The following is a 27,595-nucleotide window of genomic DNA, read 5'->3' as shown; positions in this document are numbered from 1 at the left end:
GTGGTTCTAACAGTCATCTGATTACACATATACTATTCATGAAGTTACACTCGTGAAGTTTAACAGTACCACAGAGTCACAAAATTATAAGCAAACCTAAAAATAAAGACGCAATACTAAGAAGGAAAAAAAAAAAAAGTGCACTGCATGCACAGAAAAGACCCCTAAGTCAGTGAAGAGCCTGACGAGCAGATGGGTCCCCGAGTGTCCTACAAATGCTACTCACAAGGTTCTGGTGGAGGTGGAAGAGGTGGTGGTGGTTCTTCAGTGGCTGCAGCTGCAGCAGCATTTGCTTGTGCAGCTTCATTTGTCATTGACCTGGTGATTCTGCCCTTACGACGACCTTGACTATTGGCAGTTTTTCGGCCCCTAGGAGTGGCCTGCTCCCTTTCCTCTGTTTCCTCTGGTGCAACTTCAGTTTTGTCCTTTTCTTTGGTATTATCTCTGGATGTAGTTAAAATATAAATCAGTCACATTCAGATAGCCATTATGGGCAGATATTCCTGCATATGTGAAAAAAAAACAAAACAAAACAAAACCAAAAACCAAAACCCCAACAAAAAGAAAACCCCAAACCACAAAAAAAAAAAAAAACCTCCACAAACCCAAAAGACGCCTTTAGTGAAACAGAATTCACTTACTGCCCACAATTTAGAGCTGCTAGAGAATATCATAGATACATGACGTTATCAACTTCAAAGAAAATATGAACACTGTGATAGAACATATGAAAACACCCAAACCAACAAGATATGAAAATCATTACATGAGCAAAAAAATAACCCCATGGCTTTTTCCAACCATCTGATTAGTTCAGCAAGACAGAGAAATTGGCATGGCCAAAAAAAATTGTTTACTAACCTAAACAAGGACAGTTTTCAGTCCAGGTTTCACAGTCAGGCTAATGTGAATCCTGTTCTGATCTTTGCAATCTAAAGTGAGTTGTGCATTTTCAGTATGTATACTTACTTAGATTCCTCCTTCTCATCCTTTTCCTCCTCATCTTTCTTTTCCTCCTCTTTTTTCTCTGCTTTTTCTGCTTTTTCCTCTTCTACCTTTTCTTCTACTTTTTCTTCTTGAGAAGGACGAGCAATTTGTTGCTGAAACAAAATGGGATTTACACATTACGACACCTTGATCACACAAAGGTGCAGCAACTTGTACTCAGAGCAGCACAAACACTGATGCTACCTTACCTCCCACTTGATAACATTTTAAGTTACAGTCACTGCACACGGGTCAACATAACAGTAAAACGCCCCTGCCGAAACCTGTAACACCTATCTGCACCCTGAAATCATAACAAACACGATGTTCCAGGCATTACCTCCCAGGCTTCAGAAGTCCCCACACAGCTAATATATAGAAATACATAGAGACTGCACATTGCATATCCTCACTACCTCTCAATTTATTTTCTCTTATGTTTCTTCTGGTCAGCTGTCCTATTCAAATATGGTATTTTGTCTTACAAATTCCATGGAGGAACAGGCTTCTTTTGCAGCATGAGCACAGCGGTGATAACATACACGTACATGTGTCAAGAAATACATGAGCTGTTGCATGCCACACTAAAAATGAACAGCTATGTTTTAAAAGTGCTTAGAGAGGTCTAATCAACATCTTGCACAGTAATCGTGTTACTCCTCTCAAATTTTATTTTTAACATTGTCCATTTTAAAATAGTGAAACATGATCGCTTACAACTTGGAAGCGGAAGATCTGGTAGCACAAACATGATGACCAACTCTAAGCCACCTTCTCAAAACTGTCGCTAGTAATTAAGAAATATAATTGTTCAAAAAATTGGGTCAGGAATTTTAGACTTACATTTCCAGTGAATTTATGGAAGGAAAATTATAGCCGAATAGTATTTTTATTTAAAAAAAAAAAAACAAACAACCATCCCATAGTCTTTATTGAGATGATAGTTTTACAAGCACATAAGCACTGACAAATGACAAAGTAATTGCCATTAGCCGTTGTTATCCTAAGGAAAACAGCACAAAATACTGTTTATGCATTCCCTGTTAAGGAGCTCTAGGTCCTTATCTTTCAGAGCAATCCAGATGACTACCATGTGCAAGGGCATCTCATTTTAGAAAGCACATAAATTTTATTTAAACTTTCCAGAAGACACAATCTGCTTCAAACAGGAATTAATGGAAGGAATTTCTGTTACTTAACGTGATCACATAGAATTACCAGCATGGTCCCTTACAGCTACTGGTTTGTTTTTTTTTTTTTAATTCAATTAACAAAATGTAAGAAAAATTTGTGGCATTGTTTTTGCTATTCCTTATCACAAAAAAAAAAAAAAAAAAAAAGCACTTTGGCATTCCCTGACCAACTCTCTGTTAGAGATGGCCTAACATTAGACAAGCCAAATACCCTGTGAAGTTTTAAGAAAGCATTAGAAAAATGACACTGCTCATACACAGAAAAAAAAAAATGTATTAGAAAATATCTATGAAATGTGGCTACAGAAAAGATTTCCTTACGTTTTAGTGTTGTTATTCTCCCTAAATATACTTAGGAACCTAAATACTGCTTTTTGCCGTCCACAGTGATGTATGTGCACATGGCCAAAACATGTCGCTTTCTAACACTGATGAATTTCTGTGTCCATAGCTCACCTGCAAATTCCTTTCTCTTCAAGCTAAAATACGAAGCAGTAGTTGGCTGCCACTAAATAAACCACGTTGCCCACTCCCCAAATTCTCAGAACCCTTACATGAAGCAAACAGCAAACGAACCAATTCTCCTGATGGGCCTCAAAAGCCAGCAACCCACATCAAGCATCTAGATCTTAATCCATATTGCCCGTTCACACCACATAGTATCTGCAACAAGGTCATCATCCGAGTGCCACAGAAAATCCAAGCCTTCTATGCTAGGCACCAGACAAGAAGAATGAGAAAAGAAAGCCTGAGGCTGCAGGCAAGGTTATGCTGGGCAGGACTACAATTAAAGGCAAGGGGAAAGGGGAGTGGAAGAAAGAGCTCTCTTCCTCCTCTCTGAAAATACCTAAGTTTATTTAAAATGCATGATTACAGTTTAAATTCTGCCTTAAAAATGTTTTCATAAGAAACTACGGAACGTAAGAGGGTAGGGAGTCGGATGCGGCCACACAGAGGGAATCACTCTCAGAAGTTTACACTGAAGGGGCTTGAACAGGTTAAACAAACCACCTCAGTCAACGGAGTCAGCCAGTTCAGAGCACCCGCAATACCCAGATGCTCTCCACTCAGATCTGGTGTGTGCAGAACCGACTTGTTCCTTACAGGGTGTTAGGCTCTGCAAGTCAACTTTGAAAAGCAAAATACATGTAATATTTATATGACACTACCTTTCAAACAAATACCTGAAGTACACTTGGCAATTCATGGAAAGACAAGGACAGAGATCTCCAAGATCGCTGCTCGAGGACTTCGTTAGCTAGATTTTACAGTCCACTGAAAAATTGCTCAAAACAGGCTTTTCCTTTTCACAGAGCAACAAACCTTCCTGTAAGTGTAGCAGCAGGTGTCACTGTTTCACTAACAAAAATGAGGCTGGAAATAGTCATAAAAAGGACTTGGTTTTGACATTTTAATAATATGAACTGAAACAGAAAACCCAAACACTAACCACTATCATCTTGCTGCAAATTATTAGCATTTCAGATGCTGGCATTACCTGGCTACGCAAAAGCTTCCTTCAAGCAAGATGCCAGACAGACGCGCCAAGGTAAATTATTTTCATTGTGCTAGATAAATTGGCCTCAAAAGCAAGGAGTTAAAAACTGCATTTTCCGAAGAAAAAAATATTTTTTAAAAAATAATGTATTTTACATATAATCTATTTACAAAACTGTTGCTGAAAATCCTCTGTTCTTTTTGCCTGGCTAACTTAACATCACACTTTGCAAGTAATAGGATTCTCTATGTCACAGTGAATTTATTTAACATGCATAATCAATAGGTCAAGTGCAGGTTAAACACAAACCTTAAAACAGTTGAAGCCTCGGTCAGCGACGTACCTGCACATTCATCTGTTGATTAAAACTTTTACTATCCAGGCAAGGGGATGGGCTTTAACTCGGGGTACGATTCAAAAGGACAAAACCCACACCAGGACCGACATCACACAGCTCTTTAGCAGAGGCTGCCTGACCCAGCAACGTGTTTATTCCCGGAAATTGTGTCATTCTGCCACTTTAACTGCCTACAGCAGAGTTGCCCGTCTCACATACAACCTTCTAATCTCTCCGGGGTCACCCGAGGTAATCCCCACCGAGCTCGGCTTGATTGGCTGTCGCAGAAATACAGCAAATTTCTGTCTAGTCAGATCACTGGGGCGTACCACCTGCCGCAAAGGCACACGGCTCGCGCCATGGGCTCGCGGTTGTGCTGACCGGGCAGCCCGACCGCAGAAACACACCCCTTACCGACTACCGCTTCGCTACCGAATTCCAATGAAAAATTTTACTCGGAGACAACCTCCTTCCAAGGAGTTATTTAAGGAATCCTCTACAATAGATGCAAAAGCATCTTGTAGCCATGCTTTCTTCCAGCACCATGTTCAAAACGTGCTCTTCATTTGAAAAGTCGCATTTAGTTTAAGACACACTTGTTTAGTTGCTTCTGCGAGCATTCTGGAACGGTTTAGGTAGCATTTCATAAAAAGGCCTTTCTAGACCTATTTGAGGACAAAAATGTATCAGAATTCAATAAACCTTACGTCTCACAACTTGACATGCCTTCATCTAGCATTCAGCTTCTCTAAAGTAAAATCCTCCCCACTGAAACTTAAGTCAAGTTGTACTCACTACATTCTCTGAAGGATTTCAACACCATTACAATGATTAGTATCTTCTCCACAGCAATATTCCATTTGCTTGCCTTCTAATTTACAAAAATATATGAACTATTAAGAGTTTAAGCTGAAGCACTTGTTACTGGCATAAACACATCTTGGAGCACATCGTAAATCTCGCACGCCTTGTGTTTGCCATTCAGCGATGAAGTTTCAGGTTGCTTCAGAGATATGAAAAATATCAGCTTCAAACAAAGTTGGGGTGTGGGACGGAAAAGGGGGATGAATTGTATTCTGCAACCATAAGATAAAACTTCTGGCAAGCAAGGCAGTTCAACACTAAAGTTTTTCTTTTTACTAGCTGTTATAGATGTCGCTAATTAATAATTAATAAAATTAAGAAATATAAATATTATTTTTGGTACCATGTAATTCCTTACTACAGCGTTACTAAACATGCTAACTACAATACTTCTGAATTTAAACTTCCCAAAATGCTAGAATTTCCCATTTAGAATGTTTAGAGTATTTCCTTGAGTTTGCAAGTATACCTCAGCATTCTTCAGATCTATAAAGTCTGAAACTTATCTGCATCCTTACTACAGAGCACACATTAACTGTCTAGCAGTTGCCCAAAGTTTAGTGACCTGCTGTAGTACTTAATGTGGATCAACAACTAACAATTTAGACATACAACTAGGCTAAAATTCAAAAAGTGAGTAATTTGAGTTGAACCAACAACTACAGCAGCTTCAGTGCCCCAACTCACATATTTAGTTATTGACATATAAAACAGTATTCAGAGAAGCAGTTACAAAGTCAGGCAGAGCACCTTGGGTTTCCTTTTATACTGAGCAAAGTTCACAAATCTATGCCCTTGTGTACAAGAAGGTAACTAAAATCTCTCTCATTTATAGGCATTATCCAAAGAAAGCAAACAATTTATAGATTGAGAAATCCCTCCAAATTTTGAATTCTACCAGTTCCAATATTCTAAAATTTAGCAATGCTGAAAGGCATTTAAATATAGAGTTATGATCTTCTGAATATCTCAAAACTTACAGTTACATTGCATTACAGCTTGAGCCAGTTCTGTCTCCTCATCTCTCAGAACAGCATACAGCAAAGATATTGCTCAACATGTGTATACCTACTATGATCACACCAATCTCATTTTATACTGGAATATGAACCTGAGCCTCTTAGAATGGCAGCATTATCTGTGTTTAGTGTCCACAGCAATTGTCCACATTTTGGACAAATCTTTCTTTCCATCTTCTTTGTATATGCCATATATCCATACTTCAACGGGAATCTTTCACCATCACTAGTCACACAACAGTACACTTTTCCTACTAAAAAGCATTACTAGGCTTAGAAAGTCTAACAGAAGTTCTGGCAAAATACAGGATTTTTCCAGTATTTTCTCCCATTACAGCAGGTCACAATTAGTCAAAGTAGAAGCTCTAACTGAATCCTGTGCATAATGAAAATGACCTTATCCCAAGCGATCCATATTTTGTGGGGTACAGACAAGTAAGTCTTCTGCGACACTACCTCTTCTCTTAGAACACCAGACCATAATTCAAAAGGTTTAAGTACAACAGCACCATAGAAGCACAACACGATGACCATTTCTAGCAAACAGGATCAATTTATCAACTGGAGCTGTTTGGAGCAACTTTCCTTTATATAAAAAATGTATTTGCTGGGACTCTCAGAGAACTTTTTTCTTTTGCAGTTCAATACAGATTTCTGCAGTCACAATACCTTGAAGTCTCAATAAATTTACTTTTAGTACCACTGCTGAGATATGACTAAATCCAATAACCCACAAGTCTTCAGATTTTAAGGTCTGTGGATTTCTAAAATCCCGTATTTGAGAGGACCCTCCCGCCCCATCAAGCTTCAGTTACAACAAAGCACTGGGTATTTCTTTGGCACATTGTACCTATATCAGTTTCCAACTGTTAAGCTCATTTTAAGGATACAAACTCAAAATACTGCAGGCTTGGTTGTTACATCTAGTACTCTGTTCATGTATTTTATTTCATATATGACCCTCCTTCCTAACCTCGTCACTGACATATCTTTTATTCTATTTTCAGTACTTCCTAAATAGCTGTTTCTTAACCGTATTTTTTTTTGTTTTCCAATACACACATTAACCCTGGTAGTCTAGCAGAAGTATTTATATGCTTTTTGTACATAATATGCTGTTCTTTTCCCCTCCAAAGACATCCAAAACTTCCAGAAGAATACTTCCTGAATCAGCAGAATTTTTTATTTGCATGCATTAAATTGGTCTCTTTCTTCTGGCTATTAAGTTCTAGTTTGACTTTGAGCCTGATCACCAAATAAAGATTACTATTAATTTCTGCTGTTTTACAAACGTTGGTATTATTGAAGTGGTTATACATTTTCCACCGCAAGTCTCATGCTAAACCTAATTTCTTGGCTCCGACATAGCATTTAATGATGGATTTGACTTCAATCTACGGCAGGGTCCTCAAATAAAATTAATTGTCATATTAGGAAAAATTAAAAAATCAGAAATGTGCAAAGGAAGAAGATATTCCACAGAATTAAAAACAAACTAACCAATAACACCCTTGAAGTCAGGATTCCTTAAGTTTTAAAAGGACAAAAATGCAGTAAAGAAAAAGAAATTATTTTTCTTTCCCTCCCACCCCCTTATGCATATAACATACTGGCTGTATTGGATAGTATGACAATAAAATAACAATATTCAGGTGACAAATAAATTTAAGATACCTGGTTTCTTCCTCTGCGTTTACCATAATTCCTTCGCACAAGGGCTTTATAATTTTCATTTTTCTTGGTCAAGTAATAATATAATACACAGTCGGGAACATTCTAAAGTGAAAAAGCAAAAAAAAGAATTAGGTTTTGCTGCTTTAAAAAAATTATGGTTTTAGTATTTAATTTCTCTCAACACTTAAGCTATTGAGCCCCTAGACTAAAACAAAACTCTATTAGATTTGTTTGCTCAGCAGGGAAGTGAATTGACATGCAAATATAACAATATAACTATGCATAAAATTGTAGTGTTAAATGCAAGTCTCATGTATTTATAATACCCCTCAGCTACTTCAGCCTGCATGATTTCATCTAGACAATTTGCAAGTTTGAAAGCTTCTATTTGTCATAATAGCTGTACGTATTCAAGATTCTGTTGTAAGTCTTAGCAAATCCTAAATCTCCATTACTTCATACATCAGTTCTGCAAAATCCGTTCTGAAGACTAAAATTAGTTCTAAAGACTAATTCAGCCAGCAGTAGGATCCCACTAACTTGAAAGTTGGTAGCAAGATTTCTTAAGAGTTAGCACAGTGGCTCAGCAGAGACAATTATGCCCTTATCTAAACAGTGAGGTAGTTAAAGGAGCTTACCTGCTTCAAAAAGAAAATAAGATGAAAACTAAATGAAGTTCCAGTTTCTTTTATCGTTGGCAATGGTGTCATTTCCCTAACTTTTGTTAGATGTTTGCATGCACTAATTGTGTTACTGATCACATACTATAAAATCCTGTCAAAGCAGTAACTTTTTTTGGACTTACAATTTTTTCCAGGAAAAGAAAATGATGCTGGGATAAATGACTAGCATTTGGAAAGTTAGGGATTCCACCCTAGGCTCTACTTATATTAAAAAAGGTCTTACCTTTCGTTCCAGGTAGGAAGCAATTAGACCAAAGTTCTTGGGATGTTGGACAAACCTTTTATAAATAAAAAATTATTTAAGTTTAACCACATAATTCATGATCAAATAAGCAAAGAAGTCTTCCAAACAACCTGTTCCATCAGCTAGCCTTTGATTTATATAATTGAAGCTAGTCTAAAAACCCCAGTTTTCAAATTATGCAAATTTAGAACTAAGCACTTTAAATTAGCTATAAGTTGATATAATGAGATCATATATCTACTCTTATTTTAATCTTATCATGGAACTAAAGTATTTTTAAGATAATTTCTTATCTAAGGACTAAAGGCATCTGAGCCTGCTCAGTTGAAGAATAAGTGAAGAAGTCTAAAGCTTTTGCAATGTTTCATTCATCCAACTAAGAACATATTGAATATTACTGCACAAAAGCTTCAGCATTCACAGTTTAACTGATGTTTACTGTGGGGTTAGGTATTTAACTGTCATTTGCAACGTAATAAAAATAAAAGATAAGGAAGCCCATTACTTTTCTTTAAAAATCTCTTTCTCATGGTCGGTCCAGACATTCATGAACTGTCTGTCTTTATAAACTTTCATGGGATCCTCCATCAGACCATTCATATTAATAAACTTCACTCGTCTTTGTTCCGCATCAAACATCATGGGAGGAATGACAGAGAGCTGACGCATTTGTTTTTCATTATTCTACAGGCAAAGAATAAAAGAAAAAGTAAAGAACACAAAAAGTTGCTACAATGTTTGCAGTTCTTGAATTACACAACTCTTTAAAGCTCCACCACAGTATACATTCACAGTTGGTTTGAAACTTCTTTTTGTTCACTTCTTAACTCTTCTAGAAGTTGTCACTGTCCCAATGACCATTTAGACAGTCAGCTAAAGGAAATATTGTCGCAAATGACGACAAACTAAAAAGGTGCAGTGTTTTAGAAAGGAAGAGTTTTCACACGTTTGTTAGAGCTGTAAAAAACTGCAATGAACAGACACATGAGAAAAATCTAGGACAGACACAATCAGGAACCATAACCCTTGAAGAAAAGTATTTGTAAGACCTTTTTCATTCCAAACTTCACATAGACTCTCTCAAAGAACCCAAAGAGGTTTCTCTTATCAAAAAAACAAGCCCTCTGAAAGAGACCTTTCACTGCCAGTAAGAGTATATTGACTCATTTGCTGTGCTTTAGCAAAGTACAGACAATATCCTCACCTCCTGCTCAGAAAGTCCATCAATGATTTCAGAAATCTCATGTTCACTTCTAGCAATAGTTGCTGAAAGTCCAGCCCCTCTTTGACCAACTCTAGAATCAGAGGAAAACAGAAGTAGTAAGGATAAAGTCGAAAATAGCTATATTTTCAGTTTTTGTACACAACGACAGCCTTCAAAATTCTTTGAAATACTGTTACCAGTCTCCCAAATTAGTGGGGTGTCAGAGTACAAACTCTGTTCCTGTACTGCAATTTCAAACAACTGCTCAGTTTTACAGGTGAATTTGCAAGGCTCAGCAGGAAGGGCATGCTTGATTCAACATCAAAAAATGTTAAAAATCAGTGTTAACCACTGATTCCATTGCAAGTAGGTGTTTTAGGTATATTAATAGGCTTCTGCTGAGTATGTTCATCAGTGGCACAGAAATCATCATCTTAATTAGTACAACTGATACACTGTGAAAGACAACCTTTTAAAAAAAATTAATAGAAAAAAGCACATTAAAATTGCTTTTCATCAGTTTGGTCAAGTTACTAATACAGCACTGAGATTCATTACAACAAAGGAACAATGTTACCTTTTGAATTGATGGGGAGAGCAGTAATTTGGAAGAATTTTTCAGCCAGTGATCTTTACATGTAAGAACATCATAATACTATATTACAGCATGTGGGTCAAAAAGCATATCAGAGATAAAATCACTGATAATTAGAGAGATAAAACATCTTAATTTGCTCAAAGATTTTACTAAACTAATCAATTTGCGAAAAATCTGACAAAAATCCTTAGTATTTACACAGCAACAGTATTACAAGCACAGCTATAGACAAAGATGCCATTACATTAGAGAACATAAATATAATGTAAAGAGACAGCCCCTTCCCAGGTAGTTTGCAGTTACAAACACATGATATATTCTTAAAAGTAAAGCTTCTTATAGACAGGGAGTTCTGTTTCCATTCTAAGAATTTACTTTCTTTTCCTTTTTTCTTGATTCTACAAAGCCAGATCTTGCAGACTTCATGATTTTTTTATAAATAATTTTAAAACTTAAGTCCTAAAAGATATTTTATAGGAATATTTCAAATCCATGGTTATACCTTTGGAATCGTTCTTGCTGTTCTCTTTGCTTCCGGATTTCTGGAAATTGTTTTTCATAGTACTCTCTTGTTTTGCTCTCCTTGGCTTTCCTGCGTGGATTATTTTCTATCCTGTCAACTTTTTTCTCCCATGCCTCCATCAGCTGATCATAACGTTGACAGATTTTCTGTTCCTGTTAAATTCAAAAAGTAAACATTGAACTAAACACAAATACACTAAGCAATCAGTACACATAAAGTGGGTAGGCTCCAGGAAAGAACAGACATATTTTTCCTGCTCTAGTGGTTTTGCATTTTGAAGATGATATATAACCAATTTTCAGCAGAGAGAAAGTGAAGAAGTAGATATAAAAATGTAGATTTTGAATAGTATACACTATTTCTTTGCTTTACACATCACAATGGTATTTGGTAACTGTTATTACTGCCTTCCAGAGATCTCACCTCTTCTGGTACCAGGCTTTTAATGGAATTGGTGTAATTTTTAAATTTTTATTTAGTTTATTTTAAATTTTTAATTAACAGAATTGGGCTGGAATATTTGCAATATGCCTTCAATCTCAGCAATATGTAGGGAGCTGTTCCTACATAAGAAAATATTAGGACCATAAAAAAAAATACTTCATTACATTTTCATGGTGGAATCTTCCAATTTGATGTATAAACTCCTGCTATTCTTAATAATAAAAATGATCTTTCAAACACCACCTAAAAGAGCCTTTTGACTTTGTATGCCACTTACTACAACAGCATGCAAGAGGAAGCGTGAAGTCAATTAATACTGGTATCCAACATTGACAAGTTTGATTAAAAATGCTGTCTGACTTGTAAAATTGGAGATCTGCCCCATTTTCTTTCAGCTACTATAACTACTATAAAAGAAAAGAAGTTCAGAGAGAGGCCAGGCATGACAGTTAAAGATTTTCACTGGGTCTCTTCCATTCATACTCTTTAAGAAAAGGAAAGAAATAAAGCTTTTTCCTTATTGTACTTTAGATGGTTTTTCAGTCAAAATAATCAACAAACCACAGTTATAAACTTGCAGTTTATGTTCCAATACATCAACAGAATTTTAGCTTAAGATCTTATTTTTCTAATAAAAAATCCCAATTTCAATGGGATTTTCATGACACACTTGGGAATGCAAGTCAAGAATCCAGACAGAAAACCAACCGTGTGCTCTTTTATACAAAAACATGGTAGTATTACCCGTTGTTTTCTTGCATGATTTCTTCTTTTAAAGAATAGTATTAGCTTTTTCCTCATCACCTGGTTTCTGGAAAACAAAATCAGAAAAAACCCCCCAAACAAACAACTACATAAAAATCTAGCACTTCAAAACTACTCAAAGCTCATATGGATTCTAGATGCCAGATCATTATTACAAAAAATATTTTCAGAGGTAGAAAAACAGAGGGAAAATACCTGATGAAACACTTATCTAACTAATACCGTATTTTATCAGAGAGAAGACGCTTAAAGATGGCTGGAATAAGCAACTGAGACACAAAAGCTTCCAATTTCAAGGTAGGTGCTCTCCTTCCCCACAAGTGAGATAATATGCTAAAATGAGTAAATTTGGCCTAAGATGGGGGTGGGAATAAATCTTTGTAATTCAATGCTGAAGTTAAGATTTTTACTACGTATTCCTAAAAAAAAAAAAGTACTTTGGAACTGCTATACAGCTACACTTGAAGGAGTGAAACAAGAAATACTTTTTTTAAAGAGAAGTTTTTAAAGGACAACAATCTGTGGGATTTTTTCTGTACTTACGAAATATCATAGAATGGTAGTAAAAGTTATAGCACTTAGTAATATGCACATAACTCACTATGCATTTCTTCACATCTGAAACCCACAATTTATTTCTTCTTTTGGAAAAACTGGTAGAACAGAAATTGGTTATGAATAAACAAACCTTATGAAGAGAGTAATGTAGTAATGTTCTTCAACAAATCTGAATTGGGATAATCATGCCACAGCAGTAAATTTATCTCAAAAACACCAGTATTTGTGTTTCCAAGTGAGACATGAAAGTCAGTATTTTCTTCCCACTTACTGTCCTAGAGAAACCATGAAAAGACCTTGGTCTTCACAGTTATATTAGAGTGGGATTTTCTCAAACAGAATTTGCCAGAAATAGGCACTTGTGTGTCAGTTACAATTCAGCAATTACTATCACCAAAGTCTAGCAGCAATACATAATTTCAAAATAATTCATATTTTGTTGCAATGGAATGATCAATATTTTGGTATTTTGTAACATTGCTACAGGGTGAAATCAATATTGGTTTGACACAGCTACATAAAAACTAAGATTTTGTTCTATGTTATGAATGACTTTCTGTAGAGAAATGAGTTCACCACCATCTTTGCAGAATCAAGATTCAAAGTAATCAGAAGCAATTAAAAAAACACCATGGAGAAGGTGTCCTTTATGGACATTTAAATTTAAGTACAAATAAGCTTAATTAAACACGCTTAACAATGAATCTATTAAAACTTTATTTCAATTTATAAACAATATTTGCTTCAGAGAAATAAACACCCCCCCATAGATCATAAAAATTTGAGAAACAAGTTCTATCTTAAAAAAGAAACAAAAAATTAATTTTCCTAAAAATCCACGTTTCTTCCAGGAGAGACAACCAGTTTATTTCAAATCACTGAATTTGGTTTTCCCTAAATAGTAAGTAAGCATAACATGCAACAACTCTGCTCATAGCCCATGACAGAAAATGGGTATATGCTTAAGCCAATAAATAAATAGATAATTAAAAAAAAAAAAAAAATCAGGACTCCTCCTACGGTTTATTGACAGCAGTAACTTTTGAAACACTTCTTTGAACAGTACATTCAGGAAAAGTCCACTAGACATATCTAGCTCAAATCTGGTATTTTAGACTTTGAAAAATACAAGTGTTAGCAACTTAAGTTTTATGACCTATTTTTGTCTTTAAGTTAAGATGAAAAGCTACTGTTTCTCTCTGCCTCCAGTACATATAACTCAGGTCTTGCAGCACTGTTCCACAACATCAGAAATCAGAAAGTTACATGGACTGGAAGTTTTTAATTATGGTTAAAATACATACATGCTATACGGAAATGACAGCAATGAAAAATTTGACCAAATGTTTAAGTCTAGATCCCTTAAATGGCACAATGACAAGATATTGAAGCACTTACGTTTTGATGTTTTCATGGTAGACCTTTGTGTCTGATGGTTGGTTGTAAAGTGGCTACAATTTTGGATTAGAAAGGCACGCTTAGTACTTTACAATGCATGTAATTCTAAAAGTATATGCAATATATTTAACAACATTTCAGTATTCTGCCAACAGTGCACTCAATCTGAGATGCAGCAATCTGAAGGGACTAGATGTTCAACACAAAGCATAGACTTCATTACTTAAAATTGGATCATTATAACTATTTATGTATATAACAGTATTTAGTTGTTTTCGTATTTCCAACTGTTCTCTCAAATAGATTCAAATCTATTTTAAAAATTACTCTTATGCGGCCAATCAGTTCACTCAAGTCCCAATTCACCAGTGCATTTAAACACACACTTCCTTTATACATAAACATAGAACTACATCTATTTACCACAACAGAATTTCAAACATGAAAGCAACACTACCAAGACAGAAAATAGAAAAAAAAAAAAAATTTAAACAAACAAAAACAAAACAAAAACACAAAACCACAACTTACCAGTTCAACTTTTGGACCAAGACCTTCAAAAATCTTGTGAGCTTCTTCTGCTTTCTTCTGCAAATAAGAATTTTTTTGTATAGTCTAAGTAAATCATCCAAAGTTAGTGTCAAAAAATATATCTGAACTCTTTCACTTATGCTAGCTGCTAAACCCCTGTCTGACCATGCTATATCCTTCTCAACCTACTTCTGCAATGTTGCCTCAGCAAATCAAGAAACCTGTATCTGAATTGTGCAGTTACTATTCTAATCTCCACATTTGTAAGCTGATAAACCATAAAAGCAGAAACTGATCTCTGCAGTTCAAAAAGAATATGCATTTAATAAATAATACAGCAAATAGTTATTAAGAGGAGGGAAGGTGTCCAGTAAAATTAAGTACCACTAGCTACAAATGGAGAACTTCAGTCTCTTGATTCCAATCGCAAAGTCTGGGAGTGTGAATCAATGTGTACATACACACACAGAGAAATATGTCAAAAGTCCTCCTTCCCTCACACTAGGTGAAGGCCCCAAAATAATCCTGACCCTAAAGGAAGCAGCACTGGATAAAACAGTTGGCTTTCACAAGTTCATTTCAAGCCCATACAATCTTTCAAAGCCCTTTGTTAAGCAGACAAGGCTATGTGAAATGATTCAACATACTAGTTCAAATTTGCTTCTTTCTCCGCAATAGTGGTATGTGCTAGCCCTAAGACATCTGCAAAGAAAAACAGAGGAGAAACTAATCCATAAAGCAGTTGTTATTAGAAAGTGTTCTGATAAGTTCTAACCTCTTTCCATGTAATTTCTATCTTGAAAAATTCTTTGGAACTCAAGGATGTACAAAATAATTATATATCAAGGAAATATTATAGTATTATCCTGGTAGAACAGTTTTTCTGGTCTCCAAACATTTAAAACTGAACTCTAGCCCTATTACTTGAACCAAATTTTAGCCAACAGTAGTGGAATATTAAAAGTAATTATCCTAAATTGCATGGTTTGAAGATGAAAGCTGCCAAGGGACTATCCTCTTGTACAACTGCAGAAGAAAAGATACAAAACAAGTGCTATGTACACGAATGGCTTAATACATCTTTAATAACCCTTTAAGTAAGACATGAGTATTGACACGTGCCATTTGTATTAAGCCCCATCAATACTGCCATTCTACAGCACATGTAATTCCTGATGCAAGAACTCAAACCGAAGCTATATGGATTCACAAACGCATCAAGCTTGGTAATTCCCCTTGTATATAGAATACTATATGAAGACCTAGACAGACAGAAGCAGCTAGTAGATGACTGTACACTGATGCATGTTACTCCATCTCAGGCAACATAAAAATGGATTTCCCCATCTACTTGCATGTACACAACATGGGGAATGTAACAGCAACTTCAAAATTCTGTTGTAAAACCCAGTTAGCACAGTAACCACAGTTAGCAGAGAAAGAGTTGCACAGCAGCCCACTGTCTTCAAATTCACATAGTTTTGCCTACTAGCCAACATGCAACTGAGCTTGAGGAAGTCTTGTAAGGTGATAGTATGATTTTAATACTTTTTAACTAAACTGTAATGTGAAAGAGATTTAAAAGAGCAAAAGTGGTTTATAACCATAAGTAAACATATTGCTGCACATTGATTACATCAGTTTTTATAACATAATAATTGTCCTAATGTCCTGTATTAAGTAAATATATCAAATTTCACAGACAACTGGGGGAGGGGGACACAAGCTGCATGGAACACTTAGGACACAGTTCTACTCTATAAAATCTAGTATTGTGTTGCAGTTTTTTACCACCCCAAATTTTCAAAAATAGTCTACTGTAATAGAAGTTAGCTGTTCCTCTAAACTACAAAATAAAATTGGGAAATTAAACAAACATATACCACTTTCACAAAAGATCATAATACTTTCAAAACCAGCAGATATCCAGCTCCCTAATCTCAAACTGCCAGGGGAAAAAAAGGCACGAAGCGCTTTGCTACTGTTGGTGATATTACTGAGCTCCTGTATTTTTATCACCACTTATACAACACAAGTTCACAATTCTTGAATATATATAGAAGACAACATAAAGAATATATACTACTTCTTCATATCTGTTAATTTATCCAAATCTTAAGTGCCAGAAGCCAGAGTTTAAAAAGAAGGCATAGAATCTTACAACATATGCAGTTTTTCCCCTTCAGTTAATTTAAATATTGGGTCTTCAGCCAAGCTTGTCAGTATTCACGCGAGGAAAAGAGAATTCCAGATACATTTCTAAAACTTTTTTTTATATATATCTATAGATATATATACACACACAAAACATATCTATCTATACATATATATGCATGTGTGTGTAGTTAGATATAGATATACAGAGATATATCTCAACACAGAGGTCTAGGGATGAGACCCATAGAAATGTTTCCCTACGCTGCTTATAAGATACGAGGATCCTGTGATCAAGAATAAAACTGTCATGCAAGTGTTTTTCATTTAAAGAAGTAAATGAATATTAAAAGAGGTGTGGGCAAATCAGTAAAACAAGAGAAGCAAAAATCGCCCCACAGAAGTGAATTAAGACAATTAATTTTAGCACATCGGGTCAGACTTAGAGCTACAGTCAACTGAAAAGCACACTTACCCGATTTTCATCGTAAATAATTTGGACAATACTGCGGTGTTTCTGTTCCACTGGAGGAGGGGAGACAGGCCTTTCTGGCTCTGGAGGCTTAGCAGCTTCTTCTTCAAGTTGTTGCTAAGAGACGAAAGAAAGAAAATCAGCCATCCGCACCATGTTACCCTTACCAGTAATTAGTCACCAGAGATAAAATATGCATCTGATCAAGTTAGCACTGCCTGTTATTTCTCTTCTTAACTGAAAAGGAATGAATGAAATGGTTTTAATGCCAACAGAGACAATAACAAGACTATTTTTTTTTTTACTACTGGTAAACCAAATTAACTGTTTACAAGACTCACCTGCGCTGAATCAGACTTGTTTCAGTTTGACTTCTAAAGCCACTGTCACCTTGAAATTTAATATTTTTCTTTAAAGTTAAATAGTGATAACTTTGGAGAACAGTTACACCAAACCTGCCTTCTCACAGGGAAGTAATCCACAGAAATGTCTTTTTACATTGTAGATATTCAAGTGCTGTTACTACTACTATCTTCTATTTTAAAAAAGTACAAAAGTCCTTCTAACAATCCACAGATAACATCTTTCTAAACATACTTCACAGCAGAAATAAACCACTCCACAGATACTAAAGTTCCAAGATTGTTACATTACCAAACAAGAAAAAATCCCTGTAATACATCTACTACACTGCTGTGATTTACTTTCACATCAAACAAATCTGATTCAGTGACATCTTCATTTTTTATTTGTAAATATTCTTCATCCTTGCCTGCCACAAACATACAACAAAGAAATTCTGACGATAGGGATCCATCCTGTCTTACAGCACTGGCTAGAATGTGCTATATTGCTGCATAAGAATTCAAATCTAAAATTTTTGCAGAATGCCATAATAAACAGGCTCAATTACTGCAAGCAACAGCAACTTCGTAATTTTTTTAAGTCAAATCATAGTACAAATATGCACAAATGAACCTTAATAGATGATACGCATAGTACTTGCTGATTCTGTGGAAAAAGTGAACAACAAACAAAAAGATAAGCATCATTAACACACAGCCAGGTACTTAGTGACATCTTTTTTGTTTTTCTGCTGAAGGTCACTTTACAGGTCATTAAAATTCAGACATACAAGTTAACAAAACCTATAGCATAACTCTCATCTCGTACAGAGCTCCCACTAAAAAAACAACCTCAAAGCTGGCACTACTATTTTTCTGTATCTTTGAAAGTCATAAAAGGAAAAGGAGACAAGGACTTTGTTTTTGCCAGTGAATGACAGATGCCTAGTTTGAAGGGTGGGTTTAGTTGGCCACAACAGCTACCGGGAAGGCAACTACTACTGCCAGCAAACATTTCCTTTGCTTCCAATGGCTGAAGTGCAGTTCTTGGGTGCAAAGCATAGCCAAGACGACACTAAAAAAAGTGGTATTTCCTCCTTTATTTCTCTGCTGTCCCTGTTTACTCACACCTCTCCTAATACACTTTCTCCTAAGGCTGACCTTAGCTCCAGATGTTAGGATCTCCTGCGCTTGTGAAAGCGGATGATCCAGGGACTTTTGTACAAGTTCTGGTTTTGGAGACGCATGCAAGGGATTCTCCCCTTGCACAGACTGCAAAAGAGAGACGACAGCCTCCCCTAACCCAGCAGTCATCTTTAAAGCTGAAATTACAGTCACAGTGCCCTTGTTTCACTAGCCATCTAGCAAAAGTTTAAAATATAAAGCCATCTACTGTTAGTGTCCCTATGTGGCTTTCTCCTATTTTAAAAAAATGTTTAAAAACGTTTATTTAAACATTCTAGCAAAATCATATTCATAACCTTTCTTTTTTAACATGCTCATTTGGTTCACGTAACCAGAAAATTCACCACCACCAAATGAAGTTTTTTTCACACCTGTTTCACTGGAAGACAACAACAGTAGCGTCTGCTATGCTTACTTGCTTTTTCTTCAATTTAAGGATTTGCTGTTCAACTTTCGCAATTTCGCGATCTACACGGTCCATGCTCTGTATCAGTTCTTCCTTTGACAGCTTTGAAGGTGAAGCATTTTGGTCCTCCCCACAAGGCTGACCAGAAATTGGAGAAGATGGTCCCTCATGCTTTCCTCCAAAAGCTGGGTCCTTTCATGGGGACAAGAGGTGGAGAGGGGACATTGAGAGAAATCGGTCATATTGATAACATGAGAATGACTGCTCAGCAACTGAACTAGCATGTATGATTTAAAAGTAACCACCAGTTATTTATATGTCTGTTGAGGAGCTACCTACGGTAAAGTTTAATATTTCAGTTTATTAATGCTCTAAATATTTTAGAATTAACTGACAGCCCATTTATGATACTCTAATTTCAAAGTCCACCTTTAAAAATAACAGCACACTTCAATATATACCTTGAAACCAAACTAAGATCAAAATATCTCCCTTTTAAAAAATATATCTTCATAAACATAAATAGTATCTTTTATTTTTAAGGGAAGGGGTACCTGAGAAACAATCCTAAATACTCTACACATATATTGATGAGGGTATTCTTGAAGGTAACCATGACCAGCCTGATATAGTACCTCTGGAGTTAGCTGTGGTTATAAATGTTCTCTTGAACTTAACATGACTTAAGAGAAGTGATGACTTAAGAGAGGACAGGTCACTATTCATTTGGCTTTGATTTTTTTGTCCGTTTCCAGACAACATATTTCAACATGTTTCATGTTCTAACATCAGCACTGTTGTACCTTGTCTCTGTTTATGCCCTCAGACCATCATGCTCCATGACTACCTAGCTGGCAAATGCTAGCTCAGTAATATATCCCTCATTCAAGCCAATCTGACTGAAAGATGACGTGTCCCTTCTCTTCTAGATAATACTAGACTGTATTTCTAAACTGTGACAGTAGATTTCTGTATGAAGTGCCTGGATAAAAACTTAGTTACATGCAAGCATGTTAACATGGCATGCCTTAGTTCCGTTTCTCCACCCCTCTTTGATCTTATCTTTGCTATGCAACAGAGCAAGTTACTAAGAAATCACATGCTATCGTAATTTTGCCTTACTTCACACACAGTTTATTCACATGATAAAAAGAATGGTAGAGAGAAGCAAGAGAAGTAATTAACTTTTAAAAAATATGGTGCCTATTAGCTTTTGAATCCATATGGTGAAGTTTTTCTTTAAATGATCCAAGTTTAGAAACTTGAGTGCTCACCTTCAGAAGTCACACCCGTTATACACCACCCTTTTGGCATGTGAGTCTGTGTGCTTGTGTGCATGCATGAAAGAAGGTATTAAATATTCATTTAAGAGACATTTGCCTGTTCTATACAAATTGCTGTAATCAATATTCAGTATCTGCAATAGAAAATATCCACACCAAACTAGGTTGCCCTAGATTTACGCAAAACGAGACAGTGACAGGTATAATTAGTGTTATATAAATAAGCAGATTCACTTCAAATGTTTGAAAGGGAGTGGGGGTGGAGGGAAGTATTTTGACCTTTTAGTACAACTATTAATTACGGAAAAAATTGGACTTGCATGCATTTGCCAGCAGCTTTCAATTGAAAAGCAGAAATATTTCATGCACTATACTATAATCTGAGCTTTTGCAACTGAGGTTTTAATGACTTAAGAGTGTAGTGGCAACTCAGAACTCCAGTCTTTTTACTGTGCTTGAGGCAGATTGATCTACTTGTTCTTTTTATAAAAGAGTAACACTGACTCATGATCACAGTTTGTGATAATGTGTAAAATTAAATTTCTAGGATTAAAGAATGAACAAATAAAAAATTACCTAACAGAAAAAAAAAATATGAGCTCACTGCAACATATGAAGTTACATCTTCAGCATCATAATAGAAAATGTGCCTTTACCTTCTTAATATCCGCAGATCTCAACCCTTCCTGCAGAGGATGTACTAAAGGCAAGACAGTAGCTGCACTGATACGCTGAAAATGGGAATCAGAGACTTGTTCAAGACGTGGTCGCTTAGATTCCAGTGAATCATGATCTGTCTGAGATGGACCTGGATGAAATTGCTGTTCATATCCAGTTCTCCTTTCCTGAGGCCTAATATATAGAAAAGACAAACTATTAAAATATATATTTCCCACAAAAGAAAACTATTTGGTGATCCTCAACCCTTTTCGAATATACAGGAGATGCAATTTAGTGAGGCTCCTTCTAGACAGTAAGGCAGACAAATGTTTTTAAGTATGATCTTCAAAAATAAAAGTTAAAATCCATTAAAAAAGTTAACTTGAATCTTAAAAGTCGCTGTTTAAATGCTTGCCTATCATTACAAACCCTTAAAGAAACTTACCACTGCTGCAATGATATTGTTCAAATCAAAGCTCTGATTCTAATTATAAATAAAAAAAAAAATCCATCAGATAAATACAGTACTATATTCCACTGAACACAGATGGCCCCAACAGCTCCATTATTTCATTTTTGCAGTCAAGTAATTTTTAAATATACACAGAATGCTTAAAATGAGCCATGAGCCTATTTGGAACTTGTTCTATACTAAAATGCTACTATATGACAGAAACAGTCATTGATTCAATCCATGAGTCACTTAGAAACTTCTCCTCCTCAGAAAAATGCAAAAGAATAGTATCACCAGTTTCTTTACAGTGCAATGCTCAGGATGTCCACAAAAGAACCGCATATGCTTCAGCATCTTCCTAGGAAGTGCCACTGAAAAGATGACAGTAGTTTCCTGTATTTTGCCAGAACTACTGAATAACCTTTTACAAATTTACAATGCAGGGCGGGAGGGGATTTACTTCTGCTATAAACTAAAGTTTTGAGAGCTCTAAAAGCTGCTATGATTCTCAGCACTAAAACAAAGCCTTACTGACATTTTGGTGACACAATATGCAAGCCCCAGATTCCACTATCATCACGTTATTTCTGGGAGTATTCTAATGAGATTTTAAGCTAGACCAGTATTTACATACTATTCATCACTGCTATTTGTTCAGAACCAGATACCTCAGTTATAGCCAGAACAAACTGCTAGCAGTAATCCAGCATATAAAGTTGCTCCTAGCAAATATACTTACTAAAAGTCCAAGGAAAAAAAAAAAGGTTCTTACAAGCAATAACACTTGCTTACGACTGTACATCAACATACTAATACATTAAAGAATTGAGGTGCATAAATCATATAGTAACCTCTCCCTTAAACAGAAGCATATGCTTGCTAACTTACTACAATCCAGTTAATATTATTCTGATCTGTAGTGGGGTTTTAATTTCTAAATTTGGTTTGCAAGGTACATCCAATATTCTTGAGGTATATAGTCAAATTGATGCTTAATATTGTCTGAAAACCTTCTTGAACCTATCAACCTTTCAGGAATATTAATGTACATTTGAACATTCATCAATATCCAATGTGAACTAACCTGTTTTACTGAGAACTAAGGTACTACCAATCTGAAATCAAATTGTAACATATGATTCACTGTAGTTGTCCACTATACTTGTCCTCAGTTAATCTACTGGACCCCAGATCACTTGCATCTATTCACACAGACACAGCAATGGTATACAAGACTGACAAAATAGGTATTTAGAACAAAAGATATGAAGCTGTCAAGTGTCTCGTCAAAAGTAGTATACACTCTGATTTAGTCCTCTGTGTCTAGGAGTCCATTTTGTGCCACATTTCAGTGTTTTACAGTTGTTACAACTCAAATACACAATTAGCTCTGTTGTTTCTTACTTCAGCCACACAGATACCATTTGTTGAATAAGCAAGCCTAATCTAGGACGTATGACAGGTAATATGCATACTGTAACAATTCTTACACTTGTTGCTTCTACTAGGCAAGATTAAATTATCCAAACTTTACACACTTTTAGCCTAAACATCATTAAAAAGTTTGCAGTATGCACTTGGCTTCTCAGCAGCTTACTGACGGCGTTGTTAGGAGAGGTGTGGGGAAAGCAAAGCAGACTGTCACTTCCTGCCTGTGAAACAAATATATTAGTTAAGCCAAAGGGACTGAGGAATTACACAACAGCTACAACACTCAAACGCAGGAGACTGACACTGCTACAACAACGGAGCACCGATTAATAAAGTCAAGCACTTAGGCAAAAACGGTGAAACTCGAAAACCTTTCTATTCAAAACTTAAAATTAACTTTACAGAAAGCACAGACTCATAGAAGATTCCTGTTCACGTACTTCAAAAACGGCATCCTCACCTGTCAGAGCCTGGGTGAAACTCGGAAAGCAAGGAAGGCCTGCGCCGAAGCTGCTGCTGCTGCTGTTGCTGCTGCTGCAAGAGCTGGGTTGCCTGACTGACTTCCAGGTGAGACGAACGATAATCGGGAACTGCAAATTCCTAAATGAAACACATCTCTGATGTTAACAAAAAGCAAAGGTGCAGAAGACAGGATCAAAAGCATTTGGTGTCATAGAATGATCGTTTCCAAAGAATGATCATTATTAAATACAGACCAAGACCAGACCACCAAAGCTTTATTCCAGCTCAAAAAACTAAAATTTGTAAATGGCATTTCTAAGTTTTAAATGAACTTTAAAGAGACTAAACACTTGTGCTAAGAATCCCAGCTAGCTTATTAACAACTTCTAACAAAACACAAATGAGTCAGCAGCAGCAGAATATCCTTTTAAAAAAAAAAAAATCCTTTAAAAACAGATTTTACACATCCAACTACAAAGTAGTAAACCAAGAACATATTTCAGCAACCCTGAGGCAATTCCTTCTGTTATCACCTCAAGACATTTTTATATCAGACACTATTAATTAGGACTAAGAGTCAGACAAGATGCATCTTCTGACAGATATACTTTATCATCAAAGTGAGATTGTACAAGACAATTTATTTGTATATATGGGTCTTCGATCACTTGCTTTTAAAAATTATATGCAGCTGGCATTAATCAAAGAGAAGCTCTACAAGTCATGCAATAGGTCATTACCCATAAGACTTAGTTTTTACAAATTATATAAAAATAAATACGGAGCAAGCCAAAAAGCTCCAATTCTTGAATTTCCTTTTGCAAACATGTAAGTAGAACAAAACATCTAAAGTAACTGCAGCAGGAGGAGAATTTCATTAAAATGCAGGAAACCTGAGCTGTTCTAAGGCCAACAGCTAGTCCTTCACAGTCTACCATGCCATACAGAGCACAGGACAGCAGAATAAATGCTTGCCAGAAATGACCAAGTAGGAGATTCTTAGAAATCCATTACCACAATTCTGGCTAGCAGAACACAGCTAGCTGGAAGCACTAGTACAGCTGCTTCAGAAAAAATTCAGTATGTAACACAAGTTTTTACATTTCAGATTCATGCTCTCCACCTTGCATATAGATTTTTGTCAAGAACTACATTTAGTTTATAGATAATCTAGCCCAATACTCCTTACATAGAAGGAAAGATGACTATGGCTTCACTCCCTATGGTCATGGGCCTAAGAGGAGATTAATTCACCACAAAAGTGTAGTACCCACAAATGTCCCCAGAGCCTAGCCTCTCAAAGGATGTTTTAAGACCCAGAACACTGCATTCATATTAAAAGTATAAAAAAAAAATACTAACTGTAGACAGGTTATTTGCATATTATTGGAAAATTATTGCCATCAATGCATATGGACTCAGACACACTTAGTTGGCCAAATTTAGTATGATGACTAAATATTAATAAATTAAAGCAAAACTACAACAAAAGTTTATGAATGCAATCTCTAGTGAATTTATTCAAACTACGAGAAACCAATGATAAAAACAGAAAACTTATGTTAATTCCCTATGATAAAGATACAGAATTATGAAACTCAGTTTTCTGTCAAAAGACAAGTAAAAAAGCAGATACATATATAACCCTGAAGAAACAAAATGTAAATGCAGTGCTTTCGGGGGGGGGGGGGGGGAAAAAAAAAGGAGGAGAAAACAAAACAAACCACCCCAAAGCTATTTACCTAAGCAACACTGGCAGCCGTTCTCCTCAGGAGGCAAAAACACTTCCTTTGCCACTTAGAGCATTTCTTTATATTTGATTTTTCAACATTAAAAAAAGTAGAGGAAGTAAGAGTCAAAGACTCGACCTACTGAGGAGACAGGATTCTCAGTGTACAGTCTTTATTCTAAAGAAGTATTTTACCAGTTTGAGCAGATTTACAAATGTTAAATAATAGGAAATATTGACAAGCTGACAAGCTGTAGGATTTTATTTAGGATACCTTCACAGTTTTATAAAGCATTTTTTAAATGTTCTATGTAAAAAGAAAGAAGGGGTAAAAAAACCCCCATAAGCAAAAACTTTAAAAAGCCAGAATTGCAGTCAGTGGTAGTCAGGGATTTTAATAATTTCAGCTACAGCACTGCAGGAAGGCATAATTCAACAGGTAATTATACCGTTTCAAGGTAATACTTCAGAAGGAACCAAGGAGCAGAACATGGCTACAGATTCTACTTCCCAGAAGTTACACCATAGTCAGACCCTCATTCAAAGACAAAATGTACTTGAGTAAGTAGACCCGTCAGCTTTAACAGAAGAGCCAAACTCCAAAGGCACAAACAACATTGTTACACAGATTTCCCCACTCAGTTTTAACTGGGCATATTTGTCTGCAACTCCACTGTTTTCAAATGTGAGCGACTTGTATTTAAACTAATGTAGTTTAAAAAAAAAAAATTTAAAAATCCCATTTGGCCCAGCAAACACCCAAATCATACTCTTGCTAAATCTGTAACCCTCATGTCTCCTTACCTGCTGGTGTCGGGTGCTAGGGAAGGTATACTGGACAGAGTGAGTAGGATAACGACTCTGTTCTGTGCTGAATGCTCCTTGGTTAGGAGGGTAGCCTGAACTTGACATTATCAGAGAAGAAGTCTTCACAAAGCTGTGAGATCAAGACCAGCAAGCAATCATGTTTCTAGGAAACCGCCTAAAGGAAAAAAGATCACTGATAAGCACTGAAGTACCAGATGTACTCACAATACATTACAGCCATAGTCACCTAAGCAAAACAACCATTAACAGTAAAAGCTTTTTCCTGATGTATTTATTTAATAGGTTACTCTAGTCTGAAACGTGTTAACAGGTCTTCAATAGCCTCAAATTGAGACATGTCAGCATTGTCTACACAAAGATTTGAGGATTATATTGTCAGAATACATCATTTTAGTGGTTACCAGTTGAATTAGGAGGATTTTAAAAGAAAAGCAGGTCACTTTAAATAGATGTTAAAGACGTTATAATAGTCTATAGTTGGACTCTTTATTTACAGTAAATTCCTTTAGCACAATGTGAAGTTCACTTTCATTTCTTCTACAGTTTTTGGATTCTATGAACTGTCTTACTTTCAGATTCAGGTAGTCTTAGGGCTGCTTTATCCAATGCCACCTGCAGTTCATTAAATCACAGTGTATTACTCAGGCCCTAAAATACTATTACGATCTAACAGTAGCTTTACAGAAGTTACAAAAAAAGGCAGTCACAAAGAAAAAAAACCACACTATTTCAATTGACAGCATAGTTTGTCTTGTATGAGATACCAGAAACAGAATATACTATGAAGCTTTAAAGCAATCCTGCTTAGCTGACATTCGATGACTACTTTGCTGTATTGTATTCTCCAGCTACAGATTAACAATGGTCACTGAAATGCATACTGGTCCAGGAAAGATTTCAAATACTGAAAAAAATCCAGACACGTTCACTAACAAAGTCCAAGCATCTATGAAGCTGTGTATAGTTTCAGCTGTTTCATTAAACACTGCACCCATCAGTGCTTTGAGCCGGTAAATTATGGCTCTAACCAAAAGTGCAGGACGTATATATTTTTTAAAGACAAGATATTTCTCTCTGATAACTCAAAGGGTATAATCCTTGGAGGCTATGTATTAAATACAGAATTTTATCAGACCTGTAGCAAATTCCCAACCTCTGGTCCACGGCCTAGCAGTCACATCAGACCTTCAAAGACAGTAGCTGTCGATCCCCGCCTAGACGGCTTCATTTCAAAGTGCATTAATCTGCAGTCTTTCACAAACATCACATGTGAAGTTATACTTCTGAACTGCTTTTTTCCTTAACAGTCAATACACAAAATCAGCCAGCAAAGGATCAGACACAGCAAGCTATAAAAACAGATCTTAAACTTTATCTGACATATTTTACCATTCCTGTTCTGGTTGGGGTTTTTTCCCCACCTCTCCATCAAACAAAGCAAGCTTTGCATGCTGGACTATCAGAATAATGAGACAAATTTAGATTTACCTCTTAAACCTGATTTTCAAAAATTAAAAATTAAAGAAAAACTACAGATCACTAGTTGTGTACTCTCTAGTACCTATATATTATAGTACCTATAACTCATATCCAAGTGACAAGTTCTAACAAAGAATTCTTCACCATTAACATTTATTATACTTCATCATTCATACTGCATTCATTAG

General features: G+C 35.9%; 1 protein-coding gene across 1 annotated transcript in view; it reads right to left on the bottom strand.

The window, feature by feature from the left end:
• Nucleotides 1-26,067, bottom strand: part of NCOR1 (nuclear receptor corepressor 1) — a 58,937-nt gene extending 32,870 nt beyond the window's left edge. Inside the window, exons 1-15 of the mRNA XM_082008725.1 lie at nt 25,905-26,067; nt 23,370-23,509; nt 21,021-21,216; nt 19,091-19,273; nt 17,150-17,263; nt 14,521-14,577; nt 13,990-14,042; nt 12,013-12,079; nt 10,804-10,976; nt 9,704-9,794; nt 9,005-9,183; nt 8,479-8,533; nt 7,576-7,674; nt 970-1,100; nt 227-444 (exon numbers count right to left, since the gene is read on the bottom strand). Coding sequence (XP_081864851.1) covers nt 227-444; nt 970-1,100; nt 7,576-7,674; nt 8,479-8,533; nt 9,005-9,183; nt 9,704-9,794; nt 10,804-10,976; nt 12,013-12,079; nt 13,990-14,042; nt 14,521-14,577; nt 17,150-17,263; nt 19,091-19,273; nt 21,021-21,216; nt 23,370-23,509; nt 25,905-26,012 — 1,864 coding nt within the window. The 5' untranslated portion in view covers nt 26,013-26,067. The remainder of the gene's footprint in view (nt 1-226; nt 445-969; nt 1,101-7,575; nt 7,675-8,478; nt 8,534-9,004; nt 9,184-9,703; nt 9,795-10,803; nt 10,977-12,012; nt 12,080-13,989; nt 14,043-14,520; nt 14,578-17,149; nt 17,264-19,090; nt 19,274-21,020; nt 21,217-23,369; nt 23,510-25,904) is intronic.
• Nucleotides 26,068-27,595: the final 1,528 nt, after the last annotated feature.

Source organism: Phaethon aethereus (assembly GCF_964289735.1).
Source record: "Phaethon aethereus genome assembly, chromosome: 19".
Taxonomy (NCBI): Eukaryota; Metazoa; Chordata; class Aves; order Phaethontiformes; family Phaethontidae; genus Phaethon; species Phaethon aethereus.
This window is presented reverse-complemented; position numbering and strand designations above follow the sequence as displayed.